The sequence below is a fragment of the Remersonia thermophila genome, chromosome 2 (genome assembly GCF_042764415.1).
Source record: "Remersonia thermophila strain ATCC 22073 chromosome 2, whole genome shotgun sequence".
NCBI classification, from domain to species: Eukaryota; Fungi; Ascomycota; class Sordariomycetes; order Sordariales; family Chaetomiaceae; genus Remersonia; species Remersonia thermophila.
Genome location: NC_092218.1, coordinates 4,523,257 through 4,546,157, shown reverse-complemented (window position 1 = coordinate 4,546,157; position 22,901 = coordinate 4,523,257). Strand labels below are relative to the sequence as shown.

Sequence of the window (22,901 nt, the reverse complement as noted above, 5' to 3'; positions counted from 1 at the left end):
GAATTTTGAGGTACCCTCTGTGTGGGTCGGCAGCTCTCCCATGGGGGAAGAGGCCGGACCCGCTTTGATCATGTGGGTCCCATGGGTTGGATTTCGGCTTCCCGTCCCAGGTTGTGAAGCCCGCGTTGCGGATGAAAGCAGAATCCGCGATCAATCGTCCAGGCACCGATCTTTCCCCGGCAGGTCCTTCTCGAACATCCAGGTCCAGGTGAGGCTACCGAAACGGAAGGGCACCCCATTTCCCCTCCCGTTTGTCTGGTTCTTTCAGGTTCCCAACATCGGGCAACCCACCCGTGCACTGGACTCTTTATTCGTCCGAGCGCGTCTTCTTCATCCTCCGCCTCTCCCCAACTTTGTTATCATCCATCATCACATCAAGCAAGGCTTTTCTGCACTCATCGAATAGCCTGCTCATCATTTCGCTCTGCACATAGCCGCGGAACTTATCCCTCACCCAGGTTCGCGCATCCACACAGCGGCGCGCCATTGCAACCCGCGTTGCCCACCATCAAACACACACACTCCACTCAAAGCCTTGACGCAGCCAGATCGCCATCTCATCCTCTTCCGCCATGTCGTCTCCAGCAGCATCCGCCTCGGGGGGTGACAACAAGAACCCCGCTGAGCAGATCACGTTCCGCTTCTGCTCCGAGTGCAGCAACATGCTCTACCCCAAGGAAGACGAGGCCGAGCGAAAGCTCATGTTCACCTGCCGGACCTGCAACTTCTCCGAGGAGGCGACGTCATCATGCATTTTCCGCAACACCATGAACACCTCGACCGGAGAAACGGCCGGTGTGACGCAGGACGTCGCCAGTGATCCTACGGTGGGTGGCCCTTGCTTTTCATTGACCCATATGGATTCGAACCGCCAGGGCCCAAAGTCTTTGCCGTTGCCGCCGCCGCTCCGTGTAGGACCCCTGGACTCCGTCACCTTGTCGTTGGCATCAACCGCCTCGTCGACGTGCACCGTCTCCTCCTGCCTCAGCTGCGGCCGGATCATCACTTGCAACGTGTGCCACAGGCTCTTGCAAGCACCTCCGTCTCCCTGTTTGCCCCCTTGCGACGCCAACCTCATCGCCGACGATGCTAGCGTTGCATCCTGCGGCGTGGATCCCGGTTTTGATGATCTTGAAGACGTCGATCTCGATCTTGACGACGTGGAGATCTTTGCCTGGACAGGGGACAGCCTGGACGACCTGGGTACCATCCTGCAGCCGGAGGATCTGTTTGCGATGGAGGAGAGGGGGCAGGCGGAGATGGAGCCGGACCCAAAACCGTGTCCCGTCCTCGTGTCGAGGGTTTGGTCCCAGCAGATCGCCCCAGCGGCGGCTCGAGGCTAGACCAAGAGACGGCCCCCGGCGCGGCCACGACGAAACGAGCATGATGACTTCGTTGCCTCGGTGCGAGGCGTAAGACACGTCACGATCCATCATTGTTTTGTTGTTACCAACACGGCGGAGAGCTTGATCCGGCGTTGGCATCGTTTGGCCTTTTTTCGTCTTTGCACCTCGGGGAGCATGTCTTGGAAAAGAGCGAGCCAGGGCTGACGGATCTCCACGATAGCTGCCAAGGTCCAAAAAAGCCTGCCCGGCGTGCAACTTTCCCGAGGCAGTCTACTTTCAGTCCCAGCAACGTAGTGCTGAGACGGGCATGGTGAGCGGTCTTCCTCGGTTCCCTCGGCCAAAAGTCGACGGCTGTTGCTAACAGCAGCACAGAAATTGTTTTTCGTTTGCTGCGATTGCGGAAACATCTTTCAGTAGTTTGTGGGCAGTCATTCCGGCTGTAGGCGGGTGCATAGGGTATCGCACGGTTGGCGTTCAGCGGTAGAAGGAGGCTCTGACGTATGCTGGTCTGGGCAGCGGTTGTTTCTAGCTCCACAACATGTCGGGAGACGGGAGTCTGCCTGACGTTTCCACGCCGGCGATGCACGCATCACGGGCCCGAGTTTCTTCGCATTGCATTTGCATTTTTGTACAGGTAGTATACAACGATAACGCCGTTTCCATGCGATTTCCTCGCCCTCTGGATATCGTAGTGAACCAGACATGTCTATGATTTTGACGCTCAAACGCTCCCTCTCGGACCATACCGCGCACGCCGCGCACCCCATCCACCCGACCGCCCTCCCTTCCTCACGCCTGCATGGGCGCCATGCTCAAAATGCGGCTCCACTTCTTCTTCCTCAGCTCAGACCCCACGACGCCGTTGATGCGCGACCCGATGGGGTCGCCCGCCTTGTTGATGAGCACGCACGCATTGTCGTCGAAGCGCACCACGCTTCCGTCGCGCCGCTGCACGGGCTGGCGTGTCCGCACCACGATGGCGTGCCGGATGTCACCCCGCTTGACCTTGGGGGCGCCCGCGCCGGCCATACCGTCGGCGTTGGCGCTGCGCTGTTTTTGGACAACGACGACGATGCGGTCACCTTTGGAGAGGGGTTAGTTGAAGGGTTCGTTCGCGACGTCGTAGAAGAGCGTGTGTGGCACTGGTTCCGGGGAGGGTGGAGGGTTGAGAGGGGGAGTGTTGAGAGGGGGGGGTGTTGTGTTCGTGGTGGTAGCAGAGAGGAGGGGTAGTTTGGAGCGGGCGGGCTGGGTGGTTTCGGGGATCGATCGAGGCTTATGTCGCAAGGAGGATAGGTCTGCAAGATGCTCGCAACGCAGACGTACCAATGGAGGCATGGCGCTTTTGGCCGATGATCTGGGCGCACTCGACGATGGCGGCGCCCGAGTTGTCGATGCAGTTGAGCAGGGTCTGGGAAGAGAGCCCGGCCGGGCATGTTAACACTTTGTTGCCCGCCCCGGCTGCGGTTGAGCTGGACTGCCGGCATCCATGTACGCACCTTTAATTGAATCATGTTGGCTCGTGGGACTCTGCGGCCGCGCCCTCCGGGGTGTGGTGAATCTCAGTCAAAGGCCGTCCTCGCCGAGCTCGACGACGTTGAAGCCCGCCGCCCACTTTCTGCCGAAAATGTTCGCAGCGCGGAGGATTATGTCAGCAGGGCGGTCTGCAGCAGGTGACCCCAGACCTGATGCCTCACGGGGGCCGCCTGCAGGGGAGGGTGTGCGGCCGGAGGAAGCGGGGCGGGCCTTGGCGAAGCGCAGCCAATCATGTTGGGAGCGCAAATCGATCCCTCCCCTCCCTGTCTCTGGCCACGCCAATTTCCGGGGCAACAGCTGGAGCGCATGTGAGGGTCACCAACACTGGGACCTCCTGGGAACCACCATCCTCACCTGCGTTCTCTCCGTCTCTTCGTCCACTTTGCCGCCGCCGCCCAGTTCTTTGACCTCAGTCCGGCAACGCTTTCCCCCCCCCCCCCCCCCCCAGCCGACCCATTGAATCTGCATGCTTTACGTCGCCCTGCCGACAAGCCCTCCGGATCTGTCTTTCATACCTTGTTTACGAGCTTGACGACATGGCCTGGCTGTGAATGACGACTCGGTCGAGGGGTTTGCCGGCAACAAGACTTGATCCAGGTTTCCGGCTCTTTCACCACATAATTGACTCCGCAACGCTGGAGAGAACAAAAGGCTGCTGCCCAGAAACCCTGTATTTTTCAATCCGTCAAACGACATGCAGAGTTGTTGCCTGTCGTCATTCAACACGGCGCAGCTGGCAGAGAATAAGGCGCATTCTCATACGTTGAGGTTTCTCGCATGAACATTGGCGATCAGGCATGACGGCTGAGCTCAACAACGCCTGTCTTTTCCATCCTTTCACCAAACTTCTCAACTCTCCGACGCCCCATCGTTCGCTCGCTTCGGCATCCTCGTTTCCTTGACGACACAAGCCGGCTCCCTCATTCCTCCCCCAACCCTTTCAATTTTCGGTTCGGCGCTTGCGTCTCAACCAAAGATGTCACGGGCAGCGCCGGCGAAGAAGCCCGCGCTCACCTTTGCGCAGCTCGCCGCATACGATGATATCCTCACAGATGTCTTGATTGACCATGTAAGCAGCGCATCGCAGCGCCGTCCACAAAGACCCCCAATCTTACCTCATCGCAGGCCTATTACTGGACGACGGTACCCAAGAACCGCCCCTCCTACCGACCGTCCCGGGGAGTCAACGAGGAGCAAATCGCCAAGCTCATCCAGACGCATCTGATTGTTGACCCGGACCTGTCGGTCGCCGAGGAAAAGCTGCTCGCAACCCAGGGCCTCAGAAAGTTCTACGACTCCCTCAAGACGGAGGCCGAGCGGGATGCGTTCAAGTCCCACATGCGGCGGTACATGGCCATCTACCTTCCCGACTGCCCCTTCGAGGTGAATGCGACAAACCGCTACACCATCGACTCGTTCGAGGCCAGCGTTACCGCCCGGCGATTGATCAAGCGCAACGAGCCCATCAAGCACCTGGCCGGCATCCAGGTCACGGTCACGCCCCAAGAAGAAGCCCAGCTCGCGCAGTGGAACAAGGACTTCAGCCTCATCATCAGCAGTCGCAGGAAGCAGACGAGCCTGTTCATGGGGCCTGCCCGGTTCGCAAACCACGACTGCAACGCGAATGCCCGGCTTGTTACTCGCGGCCAGGCAGGGATTGAAATCTTTGCGACGCGGGACATCGCACTGGGCGAGGAGATCACCATCACCTACAGCGAGAGCTACTTCGGCGAGAACAACTGCGAATGCCTCTGCCAAACCTGCGAGGACAACCTGGTCAACGGGTGGAGGCAACCGGAAGGGGTCGCCGCGGTGCGGAGGAGCATAGAAAGCGCCGACGCGCTGCAGGGCTACTCGTTGCGGAAGAGGACGCGGGACCGCAGCACCAGCTTCGCCACCGGCTCTCGCACGCCCTCTGTCACTCCTGACATCCGGGATATTCGTCCTCGCGTTCTCAAGACGCAGGCGAGCCGCAGGAGGTTGGCGCAGAGGGCTTCCACAGACTCGACGAGCCCGTGCCCGGCTGCAGACGAGGGGCGCACGCCGTCGAAGAAGCGGACGCTCGACGTTGCCTGCCTCAGCTCCCCGCCCATTACGCCAGCCAAGCGGTTCAAGACGACGCAGTACGCGGTCGAACCCATCTCCCTGGGTCCCGGGCTCCTCGCGAGCAGGTCAGAGAGCGAACTTTCGGGCAGCGGAAGCTCCGAAAGCGACAAGGCCAGCGTCACGGACGCGACAACACCGGACGCCGAGCTCCCTGTCCATCCCCACATCCCGTCTCCCGAGCTGTCGCCCATGAAGCAAGACGAGGCGACCTTGCGAGAACGCCAACCGGGGCCCTTGGACAATGTTGCGCCCCCAGACACGTCGGCAGACAGCGCCGACGATCAAGCAAGCGGTTCCGGTTCGCAGGAGGCCGACGCGACACCTGACGCGCAGCCGCCGACCGATGAATCCGACTCTCCCTCTAGCAGCGCGAACGCTACCCGGCCAGCCTCGAGGACGAACAGGTTCAGGAAAGGCCGCCCGCCGAACCCCGCCACCGAGCCATCCCGCCGCTACCGCGTGCCTGGCGATTACACCCTTACACCTCTCCTTCTCTCACAGCCCGACATGGCCTGGATCCACTGCACCAACTGCGGCGGCGCGTTCGTGCAAAAGGATGCGTACTACACGCGCGCCAACTGCGACCGCTGCGAGCGGCACTCGAAGCTCTACGGGTACGTGTGGCCCAAGACGCAGCCCGCCGGGAAGCATGACAAGGAGGAGCGGATCCTGGATCATCGCGTGGTGAATCGCTTCTTGCATCCGGAGGACGAGGCGAGGGCGAGGGGGAGGAAGTTGTATCGTCCCTCGGGGTCGGGGGAGGGGAACCAGGAGGAGGACATGGGGGGGAGGAGCGAAGAGAACGGCGGCCGGAAGCGGGGGAGGCCAAGGACAAGAGGTGAGGAGGTTGTGGTTGCGTAGGACCTCGAACGGAGGGAGCGGTGGGAGTCTAGGCGGCTTCGGCTGTTTGGTGGAGGAACGGGACGGAGTGCGGCATCAACCAGGCCTATGAGAAGAGTACGTGAAGGTACACTACAGTGGTCAGAGTTGTATGATGTGTCCGGATGGGTCGGGCAGAGAAACTGGCAGCCTGCTCCTCGGCATGCGAGATGCTACTAGGGAACCGCTGGCTATTTGGCAGGAAATGAATAATAAGAACCTAATTGACTGTACTGCAATGCAACCCTTTTCCGCCCTCATGGCACTGTGAAGATGTGAGGATGTGTGGTGGTGTTTTGCTGGAGGGGGTGGATCTCACAGCACAATGAGCGCCGGGCCGAGTCGATGCCTCAGGCATTAACGAATCTCAGAGCGGCAGGACGGTACGTCAGTCGGGGGACACCCCTGTCGAAGCTGGAGCTTGGTTGCTGTGACGCAGCGCCATCTCTGCTCCCCCCGGTTCCCCTCGACGGTTTGCCTTCCTTTTTGCGCTTCGCAACAACAAACCTCCCCGCGACCCTTGGACCTCACCCGACTTTCTGTCACTCCTTTTCCCAGGTCCTCTGGTCTCTCCATCGGCGCGTATCGAGATTGCAGGGGTTTTGTGTCTCAATTGATTCCTCCCTAATCCATTTTCGCAGTCTTCCTCCGTCGCAACAAAGTCAGCGCCTCTCGGTCATTCTTTTCAACAGCAATAGTTACCTTACGGATTCGACAAGAACGTTATCGGTGAACACCAATCGACATCGCCAACCGCACCGCATCGATGGCCGACGGCTTCGACGACGAAACTATCGGGGACACGCCCGCCGCACCCATTCCCTCGAGCGCCGCCGACGTCGAAATGGGCGAGGGCGGCGAGGCCTCGACAACCACTCCGGCGCTGGCGGCCGCTGCCGCTGAACCCTCGGCCGCAGGTACCGAGCTTTCCTTCGCCGAGGGCAGCGAGGGCGATGGCGGCCAGCGGCAGCAGGAGAAGGTCCCGTCGCGCGTGTCGTTTTTGCAGTACCTCGCCACGCCAATCGTGACGCTGCTCGTCGGCTCCGGCGAGAACCTGACCATCCTCACCGCGCACCAGGGGTTGCTGGTGAGGAGCCCGTACTTTGAAGCCGCGTGCGCAGAGTTTGCCGATGATGGGAGCGTGAGTTTCCGTTCTGCTCTAGACCGCCCCCGGCCCCTTCCCGTACGGCGAGGCGGGCGTCCAGTGGTTCAGGTGGCTGACTCTTTTTTTTGCGCGCTTCGTTCGACCCACAGCCCCGCCAGATCGAGCTCCCCGACGAAGACGTCGACGCCGTGGGCTGCTTCCTCGAGTTTCTCTACACAGGCGACTACTTCCCGCGCAAGGTGCCCGGGCAGCGCGCCCTGGAGAAAGACCCCAGCATACCGGATGTCGACCTCGCGGGCGACCAGCTGCTCAAGCACGCGCGCGTGTACACGCTGGCGGGCAAGCTCGGCTTGCAGTCGCTTCGGAGCCTCGCGAGCAACAAGATCCACTGCATCAACTCGACGGCCAAGGGCGAGATTGCCTACGCCCGCTACGTGTACGCCAACACGACCAAGGACGACGCCGCGGTGCGCATGCCCATCGTGAACTTCTGGGCGACGCGGAGCCACACGCTCCGGGCCGAAGCGGAGGAAGAGTTCAGGGACCTGTGCCTCGAGTTCCCCCAGTTCGGTTACGACGTTCTTTGTATGTGCGCCCTTGATACGGTGTTTTGGTTTCTCCTTGGTGCTGACCGAGTCCTCCTTCCTTAACAGCCCGCATCCTCGACGACAAGCTTCGCCGCGAGCGCAACGAAAAGATGAACCCGGCCGCCTCCACCCCGGGCAGCACCCGGAAGCGTCCACGCCACAGCAGCACCGTGGTCTGAGGGGTCCAAGACAAGAAAAGCGGGCGATTTTGAGTTCATTTCTGTTACCAGTTTTTCTCGTATATGTATTAACTTGCTCCATTGAGTATGCTTTTCTTTCATGGTATGGGCGGTCAATCAGGCGTGGACGGCGAACATGACGCGATCTTGAACTTCTTGGTTTTTCCAGGCGCACATTACGTCGTTCGGTGATTGGGTTTCGGGTACGGATGCTATACTGCAGCGAGATACCAGGTCGATTTTGGCTTTCGTGCATGGTACGGGTTCTCTGCGGTGAGTGCTTGCAGCAGGGAGGTTTGCGCATTTCCTCTACCATCACAGGCTTGTATCAGTAACAATTAGCCCTCGGATCATCGCTGCTGCCGCCAGCATGTTTTCCCTGCATCTCTTACCTGATGTTTGGGGCTCCTTGCCGAGACTCTGAAGGAATCGGCAAGATTCTCTCTCTCTGCGTGTTCCGCGGCCAGATGGACAATACTTGATGATGTGGTGACCGCTCCCTCGGCCCGTCGCAGATGAAGCATGGCACGGGCACACCGTGCAACAACCAATCAGAGGCCCGGCTAGCTCAATCGGTAGAGCGTGAGACTCTTAAGCCTCTCACGGTAATCTCAAGGTTGTGGGTTCGACCCCCACGTCGGGCTCAATTCCCGTCACACGATTCGCCTCTCTTTTTTCGGTTTTTTTGTTTTTTTCCTCCTGGCGTAGTTCTCGATTCCTGCTAATCCGTTATGTTTTTCTTTGTTTGGGTGCCAAGTTGGCTCTTGAGACCTGGCATTCTTGTTGCTTGGGCCTTGACAACCAACACAACGACATGTCTCCACTCACATCACCAACAGCATCAAGTTGAGAGGAGTGCTTGAAGTGGAGCAGAATAGAGCAGTATCATATAGTTTCCCTGTTGACACTTGGAAACCAGGGACATGGTTTGTCCTATTCATCTTTCTAACTATTAACCCAATGTGTGCTTCGCAGTCGCTCATGCAAGCACGCCGTATCCTGCCAATCCTACGTTGTCTGCACCGGGCTTCTACTGTCCATTGCCCCCCCCCCCCCCCCCCATCTACTGGAAGTCGCTAAGGCCTGGGCATCGATGTCGTCTAGCGACCCAACGGGATGCCGTGGTCTTCCACTTGTGGTCTATGTATGCAAAATACTATACGCCGGTTCCCGCGTTTCATCATTTCCCAGGGAGCCTCCGAGGGTCGGACGGTATCCCCCACGCATATCTATTCCAGATGAAGTTGGCACATGTGACGGGCGTGATGACCCGGATCCTCGGCACCCAACGCCTTCTCCGTTGCTACGTGCCTCCGCCCCGGTCCGCCCCCGATTGCCCGCCCCGGGCGAAGGACCACCGAGACTTTCCTCATGTGTTCCCACTGCTACTTGGATCAGTGGCCCCTCGAATACTACTGGCTTGGCGACTGCTGGCACGATGTGGCAGAGTGGAAACAACTTGATATCAAGACCAGCATCATCAAAGGGAAGTTGACGCCCCCAAGGCTTTGATACCGGGCACAGCGCACAGATCCTTTGATTGCGGGTTCATATCGGGTCCTTCAGCAGAGGTCCGCCCCTTACCGCCCCTGGATGACATGCCACGGTCGAGCCCGCTAAGCCTCAATTTATTCCTCGGAACCGTCCGAGAGATGTTCAAGTGTCGGTGTTCCAGAAGCGTCATGGAAGAGCATCCTGGACCTCACCATTCGCTCTTTTCCTCACCTCTCTTAATTAACCATTTAGGCTGCTGCGGCTCTGCCCCAGCAGGGCGGTGCCTCTGCTACCAGGACGAAAGGACCAGATGTTCCATCAATCACATGTTAGTACAGCTGGGTAGCAGGCTCGAGCGGTCTGCATGCTGCCAGATCAATATTGGCAATATACGCAGCGAATCAATCCTGCATCCTTTTGCCGCCTTCTCACGCAGTGGATTCCGGGCTACACCCATGCCAAGCAGCCGTGGCGTGCATCTTCTCTTGACGTCACGGTTGCTCTGTGGTGGGACCTTGGGCGATGAAAGATGAGGCCGAATCATGCCACTGGCATATCTTGGTGCCACATGTGATGCGAAAGAAACCGCCCAACTTGACGTAGCATCAAGTTATTAATTAATACCAACGGGCTGAGCGGAACCCGGGAGGAGAGGTGGCGATCCGAGCCCGCTGGCGTAGCGTACCGACGCTGGTGAGTAATACTGCCTTGGTAATAATTCACGGAGAGAGGCAAAGGAAAAAAAAGTGAAGGCAAGGTGGATGATGCAGGACGCATCCTACGTCCATAGGAAAGCAAAGATACCGCGCCAGTGAGCCATTTCAAGCTCATCCACCAAGCCATAATTACTGGCCTTGAAACACAATGGATGGGGAGCGTGGTGCAGGACACATGGTAGAGGGTTGGGCTAACGGCAACCAAGCCCTCCCGGCCCGCTCCACAAGGAATATAGCTCAATGCTACAAACGCTTGATTCAACAAGCGTATTCCCAGGCTGGAGGGACCCTCTAGCTTCCGAACTCCGAAAGTGGCAGGCCAAGTCGTCCCAAAACGGAGGATGGCAGGCTAACAGGAATGCTAGCGTAGGGTCATGTCACGTCCCTTTCGTCCAGGTCTTGCATGTCAAGGGGTCCCTCCCGGGTTCATTCGGCATTCAGTAATAAAAACACGACAGATGTTTGGGGCTCGGCGGGTTCCCCGGTCCCGTCCCGTTCCCCGGATTTTGTCACCTGCGAGCATCCCACCCATCCCACATATTCTCCACGAATGACGTTGGGTTCCGTGCCGAGACCCCTGTCCTCGAGGCGCTAGAAGCCGACGACAACCCATGGCGCTCGGTGGACAAATCCTCTTGGTCTGTGGCCGTTGCGACGCTAAGCATTCACCCGGCTGGCAAGGGCTTCACGACTCAATAACATGGGCCGTGGATAGCTTCGCTCCCGCAGCGCCGTAAGCTTTTCAATCCGTGACCGCGATGGAGGGATCGATGCAACATCAGGCATGGCTAGCAATCCCAGCCACGGACCAACGACAAACCCTACCAAGGCTCATGACGATGTGACAGTCGGAGTCATCCAGAACCAGCGTCGCCGACAAGACGGAGGGACATTATAAAAAGGATCCGCCGGCTGTTCCAGACGACACAGCAGAGGCCCATCTCCTCAGCCTGATCGTCCGGACGACAAAGACGCTCGCGAGATAGAGGCCCGCAGAGAGCACGCAACAATGAAGGTCCAGCAACACAATCTCCTGGCCGCGGCCCTGGCCCTTGCTGGGATGCCCGGCGCCGAAGCCGTGCTCCGCTTCTCCTGCTCAGAGCTTGTGACGGAGCGTCTCGACCCGTGAGCAACACAGCCAAGCCAGCGGCCTTTCTTCACCATGACTGACGCTCGACAGCCTCGTCTTCCCTGGCGTTGCCCAGTCGCCTCATCTGCACCAGATCGTGGGCGGCAACAGTATGCTGGCCCTTGGTCGCGACATTGAGGGGACGGTTGCTGACGGAGGCACGCAGTGTTCAACATCACCATGGACCCGACCCAGCATAATATCGGTAAGGACCCCGCGACGCTCAGCTCTGGCGAATTGGTTCGGGAGCGCCCCGGCATGCTTTGAGAGCACCGACGGGTCTCCCAAAACGCCGGCTCTCGGTGATGCGGGCCCAGCAACTAACATCCTGCGAACAGGCGAGGAGGCCACTTGCACCACGTGTACCTTCTCGGAGGACTTTTCCAACTACTGGGTAATTATGTCCAAGCGACCGCCTGCTCTGGGAGCAATACGCTAACCTTTGCTCAGACGGCCACCCTCTTCTTCCGTGCCCGCAATGGCTCCTACATCCGCGTGCCGCAGAGGGGCAACATCGACTTTGAGTCGGCCCGCGGCGGTGGCATGACCGTTTACTACGCCCCGGGCTATCGTACGTGACATCCAGGCCGAATTCACACACCCCACAAGTCTCATCGTCGCTCACCGACCCCGCCACAGAGAACCAGAAAGTGACGGCCTTCCGGCCGGGCTTCCGCATGATCGTCGGCAACCCCTTCTACCGCACGCAAGCCGAAGCCTCCAAGTTCCGCCAGCTGACCTTCACCTGCCTCGACACCCTCTACACGCGCACCGGCGAGACGACGTCGATGCCGACGCAGCCTTGCAGGGAGGGCATCATGGCCAACATCCGGTTCCCAACCTGCTGGGACGGCGTGAACCTGGACTCGCCGGACCACATGAGCCACGTGGCCTACCCGAGCAGCGGCACCTTCGAGAGCGGCGGCCCTTGCCCGGCCTCCCACCCCGTGCGCATCCCCCAGCTTTTCTACGAGGTCATCTGGGACACCCGCCAGTTCAACGACCGCAGCCTGTGGCCCGAGGACGGCAGCCAGCCGTTCGTGTGGTCGTACGGCGACTTCACCGGCTACGGCACCCATGGTGATGTAATTACGTCCCGCCCCATCTCTCCTCTCTTTTTTTTTCGTGTCATGCGCGCGCTCGTCTTAACCATGCACACACAGTACGTCTTCGGCTGGAAGGGCGACTCCCTGCAACGGGCCATGGACGCCAACTGCGACGTCTACTGCCCGCAGCTCAGGACCCAGTCCATCGCCCAGGGCAACCAGTGCCGCCAGCAGCAAAAGGTCAGGGAGAACATCGACGGCTGGCTCTCCAAGCTGCCTGGCGACATCGAGGTCACCGGCCCCCAGCCCCCGATCGGCGGCGGCGGCGGCAACGGCGGCGGAAATCCCACGCCCACGCAGCCCTCGCAGCCTGCCCCGACCAACGGCGGCGGCAACTCTGGCTGCTCCGTTGCTAAGTGGTATGTTGAGTCCAACCTGGCAATCCATCACTTCGCGTCCTTTTGTTGCGGCGACGGCGGTAACTTGGCTAACATCCCACCAGGGGCCAGTGCGGCGGCCGGGGCTACACGGGCTGCACGAGGTGCGCGGCGGGCTCGACGTGCAGGGCTCAGAATGAGTGGTACTCGCAGTGCTTGTGAGGCGAGATGTCGTCTCCGAAGAAGTCCGGGTTGATTGATACCCCGTGGCCTCATCAGGGCCCGTCGCGGGTCGTAGATTCGCTGTACATAGATACCTATCTAAGCTGCTAGTTAGTCTTGACCGAAAGCGTGGTGACGCACACGCACAGCAGCAACGTGAATTTCAAAATGTAATTACGCCCTATGTCAGCATGTCCCGGATCCTTCTTCGCCTGCTTGGTTGTCGACTGTACGAGGCTGGTCCGGTCCTGTCTTGGTTCCGTCATTGATTGTCTGTTGAGTCTCTCAGGGGTAACTAGTTAGTTAGAGTCGTCATCGTTCATTTCTGTACCCACGCTAGGCCTTCGTCATCGTTAGGCACCGGCTTGGCGTTGTCAAACGCCGGCTCAGATCCCCCCCGGGTTCGTACCCCTGAACACCGCCACACTTCCACCCTCTGGGTAACAAGCAGCCAAGGTGAGCTGAGCTTTGCGATTTATTACTTAATTCGGCATGTAACGCGCGTCCGGCTCACGGCCACGTATCTTCAAAGTATCAGCGTGAAGCATAAAAAGCAGACCTCAAAGTTCCTGTTCAACGGGCCTCCGATCGCACGCTGCTGGTGGCTGTCTTTGAACAAGATTGGCAATTAAATAGTTAGTTATCCCCGCCATGAGCTTACAATCCAACCGGTCGCCGGCTTCGGCCGAGGCTCCAAGCCATTTTCATTGCTCCATTTTTCTCTCTGGGCTGTCATCTACCCTTGCGTCGGCCGGGTACTTTGAGACTTGGGAATCCACCACGCCGGACCCGCGAATCCAGACGCTCCTCGTCAATCTGCCGCACGGCCGGAACCGCAAGGCCAGGATTGTGCGCTACATGCACCAGCGGCATGAGCACGGCGGGACCAGCGCTGAGATCAGTGAGTCCGCCGGCCAACGACACGTCCCTGCCCGGCTTGCTAAGTGAAGTTCTAGCCCCCAGCTATGTTCAGCATGCCCTTGGCTTGTGGGAATGCCCCACGGCATTCGTCTTCGTCTATAACCCTGGAACTTACCTCGAGTATGGGATGGAGCAGCTGAAGCAAGCCATCCACCTGTACAGAACGTGGCAAGCGTGCCGAGGATTTTGGATCCTCATCCATGGCCCCCCTGGTCGCGAACGGGAGGCCGCGTCAGTCGTCCGCTTCAGAGAGGCCCTGGCCAAGTGCGAGGACCTGACGGGAATCCTCGAGCCCTCAGGGGGCCTTGGTGAAGCAGTTCTGCAGATGAACGGCATCCTGGATGCATGCCACCTGGTCGCGGCAACCATTCTCAGGAATGCGCGAGCAATCCTGCCTGGGAAGCTGGATGCGGAGGAGCTTGCTCGGGCCATGTCGGGGCAAGAGTTCCGCGAGAGCTTCCTCGCCGGAAACATGCCGGCCTGGCAGCACCACAACTACCTCCGCGGTGCCTACGTGACTCTCCTTGAGCCGCAGAACAAGGAGCGCAGCTTGCTAGACGTAGCCACCGTCTTTGCGGCCAAGCTGCGCGACGCGAGGCAAAAGCATTGTCGATATCCGATGAAGCCCGAGCACAGGTTCGTTTCACCCGGCCCTCCATCCAGTTCCAGGAACCGCGCTGACGACCGCTCAGAACGCTGACCGTCTTCTGGTTGTACCACCTCCGGGCAGCCATCGAGGCCATCGAGAAATACGAGGGCCAATATCAGCTGCTCGACCGTTTTGACAGCGTGTTTCGCTTCATTCCCGATCTTGCGAGCAAGTGGATGCCCCTGGCCTACTTCAGCCGCGACCTGCTCGAGTCGGAACAGGCTGCAACGTTCTGGATGCTCCCCGATCTGCGTGATCTCGGCGCCCAGGACCCTGGGTGTGTCAGCGAGAAGGGGCTCGATCCACCGCCCAACGAGTCCGAGCGCCTGCTCTACTTCGCCTTCTGCGTGGTGCAGCGATCCCTGCGACCCGGGGAGAAGCGCCGGCGCAGCTGGTTCATCGAGCAGGCCTTCGTCGCGCTGCAGCGACAAACCACCCGCCTGCGCGCCATCCACCCCAACGCCGTCCCGTTTTCGGAGACGCAGGCCTACTTCTACCTGCAGCTCGTCCACGCCAGCCTGGCCCACCTCGTTCCCGCTCGCAACGGCCACATCGTCCAGGACATGACGTACGCTCTGTACCGCCGGATCGCCGCCATTTCCCCAGAGGCGTGGAAGGAGCACTACAGCCCGGAGGTCTGGAACGGCGTGCCGGCGCGCGCGCACTTTGTGCCGCCCGACCTGAAGCCCCTGCCCAACGCTCTGGAGCCCACCGTCTCGTGGATCCAGCCGGGCGCCGAGCTCGACGCCGCCAACGCGCGGCTCCGCGCCCGCGGGCTCGTCCCGGAGATCCCGCCCGTGGAGGTCCAGCTCTTCTACCGATCCGTGCTGCTCGACGATGCCAAAGCGCTGAGCCCGCCCGTCCCGACCAGCCTGGCTAACGCCACAACCCACGCACGCGTCCTGCGCTACGTCCACGCGAACCTGGTCCGGCCGTTGTCCAAGTCCGACTCCGAGGCTGACGTCCAAGCTGGCTGTTGGGAGTTCTTGGAGAAGCTCAAGACCGTCGTACAGCCCGCCGCCACCATCGTGGCGATTGCGCAGCACGGGCTGCTCCGCGGGCTTTGCAAGAGACGGGAGGCGGAGAGGTGGGCGTCTCTCGATAATAGTGCCAGGACAGGCAGTGGAAAGACTGCAGGCCAGGAGGAGGACGGCTGGGAGGCGTTCGAAGAGTGGGTGAAGAGCGACTGGGCCGGGGTGTTGTGCTGGCAGGATTGGGGGCGGTTTACTCGTCAAGAAACGATCCAAGTGATGTTGGATATCTGGGGCAGGTATTGGGAGCATGATCAGCGGGGGCCTTATGGGGAGCCTAGCGGCGGTGATGAAGCTGCACAGACGAGCGCGGAGGATGCAGGGGATCAGAAGACGCTGGTCGACAAGAATACAAACAATCCGATTGATGGTGCCGGGGAAATGGTGGACGAGTGGGAGGTGGTTTCTTGAGGCACGGCTCCTTGGTTCAACAAAGGTCGGGATCTGGTTTCACCCTGGTTTCGGGCCAGGCTATTCTCATCAAGGAGAGACTGATGAAAATTTCGACCGACAGAATAGCTGGATGGCAGCGATGCCAAACTCCGTATGCCGATTCGTACATACCTGCCACGCTGCCTTTGATGAGAATGCCGACGGAGGTTCCATGACGTGGCGGGTGCTGACATGAATGAGCCCTTGCGGTGGACCGCCAGACAACCCGGGCACAGCACGGCCCTTGCCAACGGCGTTTGGAGTCCAGGCATTCAGGCCCAAGTGATGGCCCCAAGATGATGAAATATCTGCCAACGAATTTGCCGACGGGCGGAGCGCCATGAATAGGGGGGATGGCTTCAACATAAATACCTAGGTACGATGGAAGACACCCTCAGTATTATGCTCTCCCCCCCATCATTATCCTCCAGCTTCAGGACAGAAGCATTTGGCACCTCGATTTCAGCGCCTCTCTTTCTGCTGCCAAAACAGCACACGCCGACGTAATAATCGATCCGTCGATTCATACCATGCGCTTCAACACCGCCGTCGTCCTCATCGCCAGCCTGGCCCCTTCAGCCCTCGGCGCCGCCACCAAATGGTACAGCGATCCCAACTGCAAGAATGAAATCAGCAAGAAGGTGTTCAACGGTTGGAGCGAGGGCGACGCCGTGATCCCCCCGCAAGCCGTGGCTATCAAGGTGGATGCCTTCTGGTCGGCTTGGTGGGGCTACACCGAGGCCGACGGCAAGGAGTGCAAGGGCAGCCAGATCGGAGAGGTCAAGAGGGATCGATGCATCCGGCTCACTGCTTCGGGCGACGCGGATCCGGAGAAGGGCCCGCGTATTGCTTGCACTAGGATCTGCTCGATGGGCATGGGCACGGAGGCGTGCGCGCCTCTGGTCATCGGGTCGAGTGACTGAGCAGGCAGGATGGTTGGAGATGGAGGGGTTCCTTTTCATGCCTGGATGATCAGTTGATTTGGGCAGGGCGTTTATCCATCTAAGGGTATCCTGGGTCCGTTGCTTGGGTGCGTTTGCCTTTCAGAGCATATCAAAGTGAGAGTAGAGGAGACCTGCAGGATCAGGGACTCGGCAGCACATATAGCAGACTTAGACACGAGAACGGACTTTCTTTGGAGCTCTTCATTTCCACATCAACAAGGTTACTTTACTTACCTTACATTCCACGTGTTTTGGCCTTGGATCAAGATTCTTTCACAGCCACGACCAGGAGCTTTGGTGATGCCAAGCATGGGCCGCTGAAACGGGCCAACGCAACTGTGCTGCTGTTGCAGTAGCAGGTATATATGGTGCACTAGCTGATGGCAGCATCAGCGGATCCGTTTTTGCTGTCACAGCTGCGCAAACTGGTCCCGGGGGGCTGTTGGTGTTGGTTTCGGGCCGGCCTGCATATGCATCGAGGCCTCCAGCAACAGCAGCGGGGGAAACCCGTCGTCGAGAGGTGGCTATGGTACACCCGTGAAGTTTTGTTGTCAGCAAAGGCAGCCTTCAAGTATCTAGGTATCTAACCGATGGTGGCTGGAAGACCGGGCATCGCGATGTTGGATGACATCCTGTCCTGTCGACAGCAGCTGGAGTCCTACATAGAACAAGCATGGACCGGCGGAACAGGATTTGTCTGCCGGCGATGATTTATGCAGGAGGCGGCTTAGGCCCAGGATCGCATGAAAGGTAGGTAGCCCGCCTGCAGTAAGCCAACACAAGGCGAACCACACATCTCAAGGCAATCCATGAGGTGGCGCAGTTGGTCCCTTTGGAGTAGATAATTACACGGTGCTTCAATCTAACTGCAGAAACGGCTGCATTTGCAAACGGCATCTCATCCATTGACACTGACCATCGACCTTATATTTACCTCACCTTCTTGCCAACCTTGTCCACTGTCCTCCATCATCTTCCATACACGCTTACGAGTTGACGCCTTTGTTTAGTAAGTTGCTAAAACGCCATGGTACGCCTGGTAGCCGGCCGGTTTGGATTCTGCCGCCTTCTCTGTTCCCGCCGCGTTCTGTTGACACCCTTCGGCAGGTTCTTCGAACCTCACCAGCAGCCATGACGGCGGACAAGCCGGTAACGCTTCGAGTCGGCGACCGGACCTTCACGACAATCAAGAGCAGCCTGACCGGGGAGAGCGACTTCTTCGCAGCCCTCCTTTCCGGGCGATGGGACAATGCTCTAGAAGATGGCTCGTATTTCATCGACGCCGACCCCGACATGTTCCAGCACATCCTCAACTACCTGCGACGCGGCGTGTTCCCCTTGTTCTACGATGAAGCCAAGGGGTTTGACTACGCCCGCTACGTCTCGCTGCTTGCCGAGGCACGGTATTTCCAGATCCGACGCCTGGAGAGCTGGATCAGCAACAAGGGCTTCCTCGATGCGATCCAAGTCATACGTACAACCCAAATTCACGACGATGCCCCTCCCGTGGACGTGACTTCGGCCAACACGACCGTCACCTACGACGTGGCATGGGCAACAAGAAAGGTCTATATCTGCCCACGATGGATTTTGGAGCACCGTGGGCATCGGGAAAAGTGCGGTCGTCGGTGCCACAATGCAAGGAACGGGGCTAATGATCACGAGGAGGAAATCTATCCGCGCTTCTCTGTGACGAAGAAGGTGGTGACCTTTCAGCCGTCGAACTGTGTGGCTCCCGAGCCTGAAGCGGTTGGGGACACGGATGGCTTGAACCCTGGGCTGTTGTAAATTTTGGCAATTCGCAGATCTCGCAAACACTTTCTTGGAAAAGAAGTCCTGAGGATAGGATGTTTTCCTCCGGTTGTCGCAGGACCCCTTCCCACAGATCTTTGGCCATATTCCTGAATTTGCTGGGTAAATCTCCCTCGACACCAACCCTGATCTGTTCGAGCACACCGTGAGCATACCTTTGACGGGTTCATTTCCTCCTGCTTTGGGATATTACCAGTGTATGGCAAGGCTTGCCTGTTCAGACGAGCGAAGTCAGTCACGGTGCTGCTTCCAAGAGCGGCAGGTGATCTTCAAATCCCAAGTTTGTACACAGTATGGCTGGACGGGCAGCCTGAGACAAGGATTGCACAATGATCGGTGACGAACGGATGGCGAGGCAATGCTCTAGCCAGCTCCTCAGAAAAAAATACTCCGGAATCAACGGATAGAGGTCAGAGACAGTCCCATCACAACCTCAGGCCATGAGGAGGTGCAGCATGAGACATACTGTGTAAAGTCCGATCCCGTCGACCGGGGATCCAGGTCGGGAGCTTAGCGGTGCGACCCACAACGCTCCGGGCCATGTGGATCCGGCCATTGTGGACCCCCGACGGAACCTGATGATCTACGGGGCTTCGTGGGCCGGGCCGTGTGGGTTCGGTCTAATGAGTAGTTAATCCAGAAACGGGGTTTCGGCTCCCCTCTGCTCAGCTTGATCAAACTCTATTCCAACAGGCGCCACGACTCTGCTCAGAGTCGCGGATTCTTGTGACGCTGAGAACCCAAGACGCGTTTTGCTGCTTTACAACAAGCGCACATGTGGCGTATCGGGACGGCTGCGAAAGGCCCGAGTCCTTCATTAGCCATGGAATGTTCGGAGGGTCGAAACCAAACGGGCCAATCTAAACGCGGCCAATGGACCCCAACCTGGCCGTCCCTGAACGACAATGGGGGCCGAGGCAGGATCGAGGACTGTTGGCCAGGCCCTTTTGCAGGCCCGCCCGAAGCTTTCCAACGTGTATCCTCAGAAGTATATGGACTACGGATACGTCACGGAGAAGTGAGGATGGGCATAAAAGTCCAAGCTACTATCCAAGTCCTGAAATCCGCAGATCGACCACTCGACCATAAACAATCTCCCAAAATCAATCTCGGACCAACCATTCCAACGTGATGCGTTTTGTTGCTGTTATCGGCCTTGCCGCCAGCCTTGCTGCGCCTGTTCTTGGTGCGGCCACCAAGTGGTACTCTGACACCGAGTGGTATGCCATTCCCCCGCCACCTCATCACCGGCGTGTAAATCACATACGGCATTGATTTGGTTTGCCTCTGACCACGCCTGACAACGAAGCTGACATGCCGTTCGCTACAGCAAGGACTTTATCGGCAAGAAGGTCTACAACGGCGCCAGCGAGGGCGACGCGGTGATCCCGCTGGAGGGTGTCGGGTCGATCATGGTCGATTCCATCATGGACCCCTGGTTCGCGTACAACGCGGCGGGCGAAGGCCAATGCGGTGGTGAGCAGCTGGGACGCCTCCCGAATAAGAAATGCGTCAAGGTCTTCCGCAAGGAGGGTTATGAGGGGTATGGAATCATGTGTACTCGCCTTTGCTCGGGGGGGATTTTTGGGACGGGGGAGTGCGCGCCGAAAGCGATTTCGTGAGAGCGGGGCTGTGGGTTGGGCTTCCGAGACAAGGACCAACAAAACTGAGGACGGGGCTGGTAGATGCAGCTTAGATGTTGTTGAATGGGTAGATGGCAATGCAAGGTCGGTATTCTGTCAATAACTACCGCATTCTCTTCAACAAAGCGTGATTATTAACTTAGATACAGGAAAGGGAGCACCACTTGAAGGTGTCCATAGGTAGAGAGAAGCAATATTAAATTTGGTACTTGGTAAATCGGTCATGAAGTGGACGCTAATCGGCCCGAACTATGCTAAAGTGTACAACAGCCCCCTCAGACCCTCAGAACGGCGGCCCGCTCAGAGGTAGACGTAGCACAGAGGCCCGCCAGTGGAGACCAGGAGGTCCTTGATCTTGGTAGGCACGCCGCCGGCGAAGCCGAGATCGACGTAGTCCTCGATGCTGGCCGGGTCGCTGGGCGGCATGTTCATCATGGTGCGAGTGCCGGCAATGGCGGTGGGACCGTTCATGCGGGTCGAGGGCGACAGCAGCTGCCACAGCCACCAGACGCGGTCGACGGCAGCGTGGTGGAGGTAGAAGACCGGGTCACCAGGCGAGACGAAGACGTCGCGGCCCGGGTCGCCGCCCATAGCGTAGTGGCCGCCACCGTGGACACCCATCTCGCCCGAGCCGGGCACGCCCTCCATCATCGTGTTGAAGGTGGCCGCGTTGGACGGGAGGACGATGTTGCGGAGCACCGAGGTGGCGTTGGCGAAGCGCTGGTTGATGGCGTCGGTGAGATCGCGCTTCAGGCAGCGAGGGTTCCAGGCCAGAGGGCCGTCGGGGTTGGCACCGACGACGCCGCCCGGGAGGTCCAACGAGACAGGACCGAGGTTGACCACCATGTCCTGGAACGGACCGCTCGTCACGCAGCCGCCGCCGGTGCCGGGCGGGAGGATGAGCGGGGGCAGGCCGAGGCCACCACCGAGCTCGAGGTTCGGCTTGCCGGGAACGAACTCGCCATCGCCCGAAAGGGATGTGGCGCTGCCGTCGAAGATGGGCGAGTTGGCAAGCCCGGTCACGGCGGTCTTGGCCCAGTCCCAGTACTAAGGATGCAGGGTTAGTACAGGGCCGAAAGAAATAGGGTGGGTTACCGTATGCAGACGACGTACCGGCTGAGCCCCAGTGTAGCCACACTCGGTGCGGAGGGCAGTCTCGTAGATCCACACGTAGTAACGGTGCCAGGCGTGGAAGTTACCGGTGTAGTGGATCGTAAGAGTCTGGTTGATGTGGGTGGCGACGAAGTCATCAAACCTCGTCTTGGCGCCAGGGGCAAGCTCAGAAGGCGTCAGAGCGGTCTTTGATTGCAGGCACTTGACAGCATTGATGTAGGCCGTCTTTTGAGGCGAGGTGAGCGAGCCCCTGTAGGTTCGGCATGGGTCAGCACGCCACCGGCACTTCATGGAGATCCGTGCGATCGAGGAAGAGACTCACCACTCGCGGCGGATGCGGAGGTTGCTCAGCGTGCAGGTGCCGCCAGTGCGCTTCCGGAGCTTCTTGGTCCCGGGGCCCCCGAGGCCCGCGGTGACTTCCAGGTAGGCAGACTCGGCCAGGGTCTCCAGCTCGAGCAGAGCCTCCGCAGGATCCGTCGGCACCTCGGCCGGGGGGTCGATAGCCACGACAGAGGCGGTCTTGAGAGCCGCCAGGGCGAGGAAGGTAAGGTTGACACGCATTGTTGCAGCTGAATCCGGGGGACGAGAGCGAGTGCGAGGACCGATTGGTGGTTGAGACTGGTTGACAGCACAGAAGTCGAGAATGCACGGCTGGGGAGGCGCTCTTTATGGGAAAAAGAAGCAACAGCAGTCATGCTTGAACCATCAACTCGGGAACCTTTTCGACCAGGGACATGCTCGAGCTGCAGGGCCTGGGCGCTCGGCAGCAGGGGTGTCACCACGTGGTGGCTATGCCATCCAGGCCCCCGGGCAGAGAGGTTGGATATTTTGGGCTTCATGCATAAAGGGAAACGCTACCGAAGTGAGTTATCCCCTTACCCACACCAGCCTAAGCCTGCAGACCTCAGACCATTGTGACTTAGGGGGAAACTTGAGGCCTATAGTCGATTTCCCTTGCAACATTGTAGCCATGGGGACTGGCCCCAACCCCTCACGCACCCTAGGCATTTTGTTGCGGAGAGGGATATCGCTTTTCCCAACCGGGCTGGCTGCGCATCCTGACCGGCAAAGGTGCACTTGCTGTCCAAGACTGATGGGCCCCGGATGTAACCCCATTCCCTTGTCAGAGGACGCGACCCCAAAAAACCTCGGAGCTTTTGCTTCATTTTCTTTTAGAACGGGAGCAAAACATGGGTTACGCCGAGGAATCCCACGTGGGATGTTCGGCAGACACACACGGACGAACAAGACACAAGAGCAAGACGTGCTGACGGCATTGCTGTCGCGGTCTCGAAACCCGGCGACCCAGCAGCCTGGACCCTTCCCCCACCCATCCTGCATGACTTTGTGCAGACGTTCATAACCCCCCTGGAGCCAAGGCTGGGTTGTATGTACACAGTACACCATGTACGCAGTACATATGTGCGTACTACTATATACACTAGGGAGCTTGAGCCCGCGGGGACTGGACTAGCCCAGGTTGTCCCCACCGCCTTGTCTCATTGTGGAGCGGGCTTTCAAGTCTGTGTTGATAAGGACGACAGGCCCATGTTGACGCAGCCATTCGCTGTCCTTTTGATGAGGCGGGAAGGCTTGGGCGACAAGTCTTACCCGAAAGGAACTCAGGCTGGGGTGAA

At 59.0% G+C, this 22,901-nt stretch overlaps 8 protein-coding genes and 1 non-coding gene across 9 annotated transcripts; 7 read left to right on the top strand and 2 right to left on the bottom strand.

The window, feature by feature from the left end:
• Positions 1-572: 572 nt before the first annotated feature.
• On the top strand, positions 573-1,763 carry VTJ83DRAFT_2714 (uncharacterized protein; the record flags this gene model as incomplete). The annotated part of the gene is made up of 3 exons (XM_071009015.1): positions 573-827; positions 1,567-1,656; positions 1,719-1,763. 3 exons carry the CDS (start codon positions 573-575, stop codon positions 1,761-1,763), a joined length of 390 nt encoding a protein of 129 aa, XP_070869254.1.
• Positions 1,764-2,135: 372 nt separating this feature from the next.
• Positions 2,136-2,857, bottom strand: VTJ83DRAFT_2713 (mitochondrial 54S ribosomal protein uL14m; the record flags this gene model as incomplete). The annotated part of the gene is made up of 3 exons (XM_071009014.1): positions 2,136-2,428; positions 2,670-2,754; positions 2,843-2,857. The coding sequence occupies 3 exons, from the start codon at positions 2,855-2,857 to the stop codon at positions 2,136-2,138; spliced, it is 393 nt and encodes a 130-aa protein (XP_070869253.1).
• A 998-nt stretch (positions 2,858-3,855) lies between these two features.
• Positions 3,856-5,846, top strand: VTJ83DRAFT_2712 (uncharacterized protein; the record flags this gene model as incomplete). The annotated part of the gene is made up of 2 exons (XM_071009013.1): positions 3,856-3,948; positions 4,005-5,846. The coding sequence occupies 2 exons, from the start codon at positions 3,856-3,858 to the stop codon at positions 5,844-5,846; spliced, it is 1,935 nt and encodes a 644-aa protein (XP_070869252.1).
• A 784-nt stretch (positions 5,847-6,630) lies between these two features.
• Positions 6,631-7,735, top strand: VTJ83DRAFT_2711 (uncharacterized protein; the record flags this gene model as incomplete). Its single annotated transcript, XM_071009012.1, has 3 exons — positions 6,631-7,005; positions 7,119-7,554; positions 7,623-7,735. 3 exons carry the CDS (start codon positions 6,631-6,633, stop codon positions 7,733-7,735), a joined length of 924 nt encoding a protein of 307 aa, XP_070869251.1.
• Positions 7,736-8,292: 557 nt separating this feature from the next.
• VTJ83DRAFT_t43 lies at positions 8,293-8,379 on the top strand. Its single transcript has one exon. It is a non-coding gene; the product is annotated as a tRNA-Lys (tRNA).
• Positions 8,380-10,954: 2,575 nt separating this feature from the next.
• On the top strand, positions 10,955-12,719 carry VTJ83DRAFT_2710 (uncharacterized protein; the record flags this gene model as incomplete). Its single annotated transcript, XM_071009011.1, has 8 exons — positions 10,955-11,070; positions 11,126-11,184; positions 11,241-11,279; positions 11,413-11,468; positions 11,525-11,645; positions 11,714-12,159; positions 12,238-12,539; positions 12,623-12,719. 8 exons carry the CDS (start codon positions 10,955-10,957, stop codon positions 12,717-12,719), a joined length of 1,236 nt encoding a protein of 411 aa, XP_070869250.1.
• Positions 12,720-13,370: 651 nt separating this feature from the next.
• VTJ83DRAFT_2709 (uncharacterized protein) lies at positions 13,371-15,731 on the top strand (the record flags this gene model as incomplete). Its single annotated transcript, XM_071009009.1, has 3 exons — positions 13,371-13,620; positions 13,676-14,276; positions 14,333-15,731. The coding sequence occupies 3 exons, from the start codon at positions 13,371-13,373 to the stop codon at positions 15,729-15,731; spliced, it is 2,250 nt and encodes a 749-aa protein (XP_070869249.1).
• A 1,992-nt stretch (positions 15,732-17,723) lies between these two features.
• VTJ83DRAFT_2708 (uncharacterized protein) lies at positions 17,724-18,484 on the top strand (the record flags this gene model as incomplete). Its single annotated transcript, XM_071009008.1, has 2 exons — positions 17,724-17,726; positions 17,804-18,484. The coding sequence occupies 2 exons, from the start codon at positions 17,724-17,726 to the stop codon at positions 18,482-18,484; spliced, it is 684 nt and encodes a 227-aa protein (XP_070869248.1).
• A 1,967-nt stretch (positions 18,485-20,451) lies between these two features.
• On the bottom strand, positions 20,452-21,825 carry VTJ83DRAFT_2707 (uncharacterized protein; the record flags this gene model as incomplete). Its single annotated transcript, XM_071009007.1, has 3 exons — positions 20,452-21,198; positions 21,265-21,514; positions 21,587-21,825. The coding sequence occupies 3 exons, from the start codon at positions 21,823-21,825 to the stop codon at positions 20,452-20,454; spliced, it is 1,236 nt and encodes a 411-aa protein (XP_070869247.1).
• Between the last annotated feature and the right edge of the window lie 1,076 nt (positions 21,826-22,901).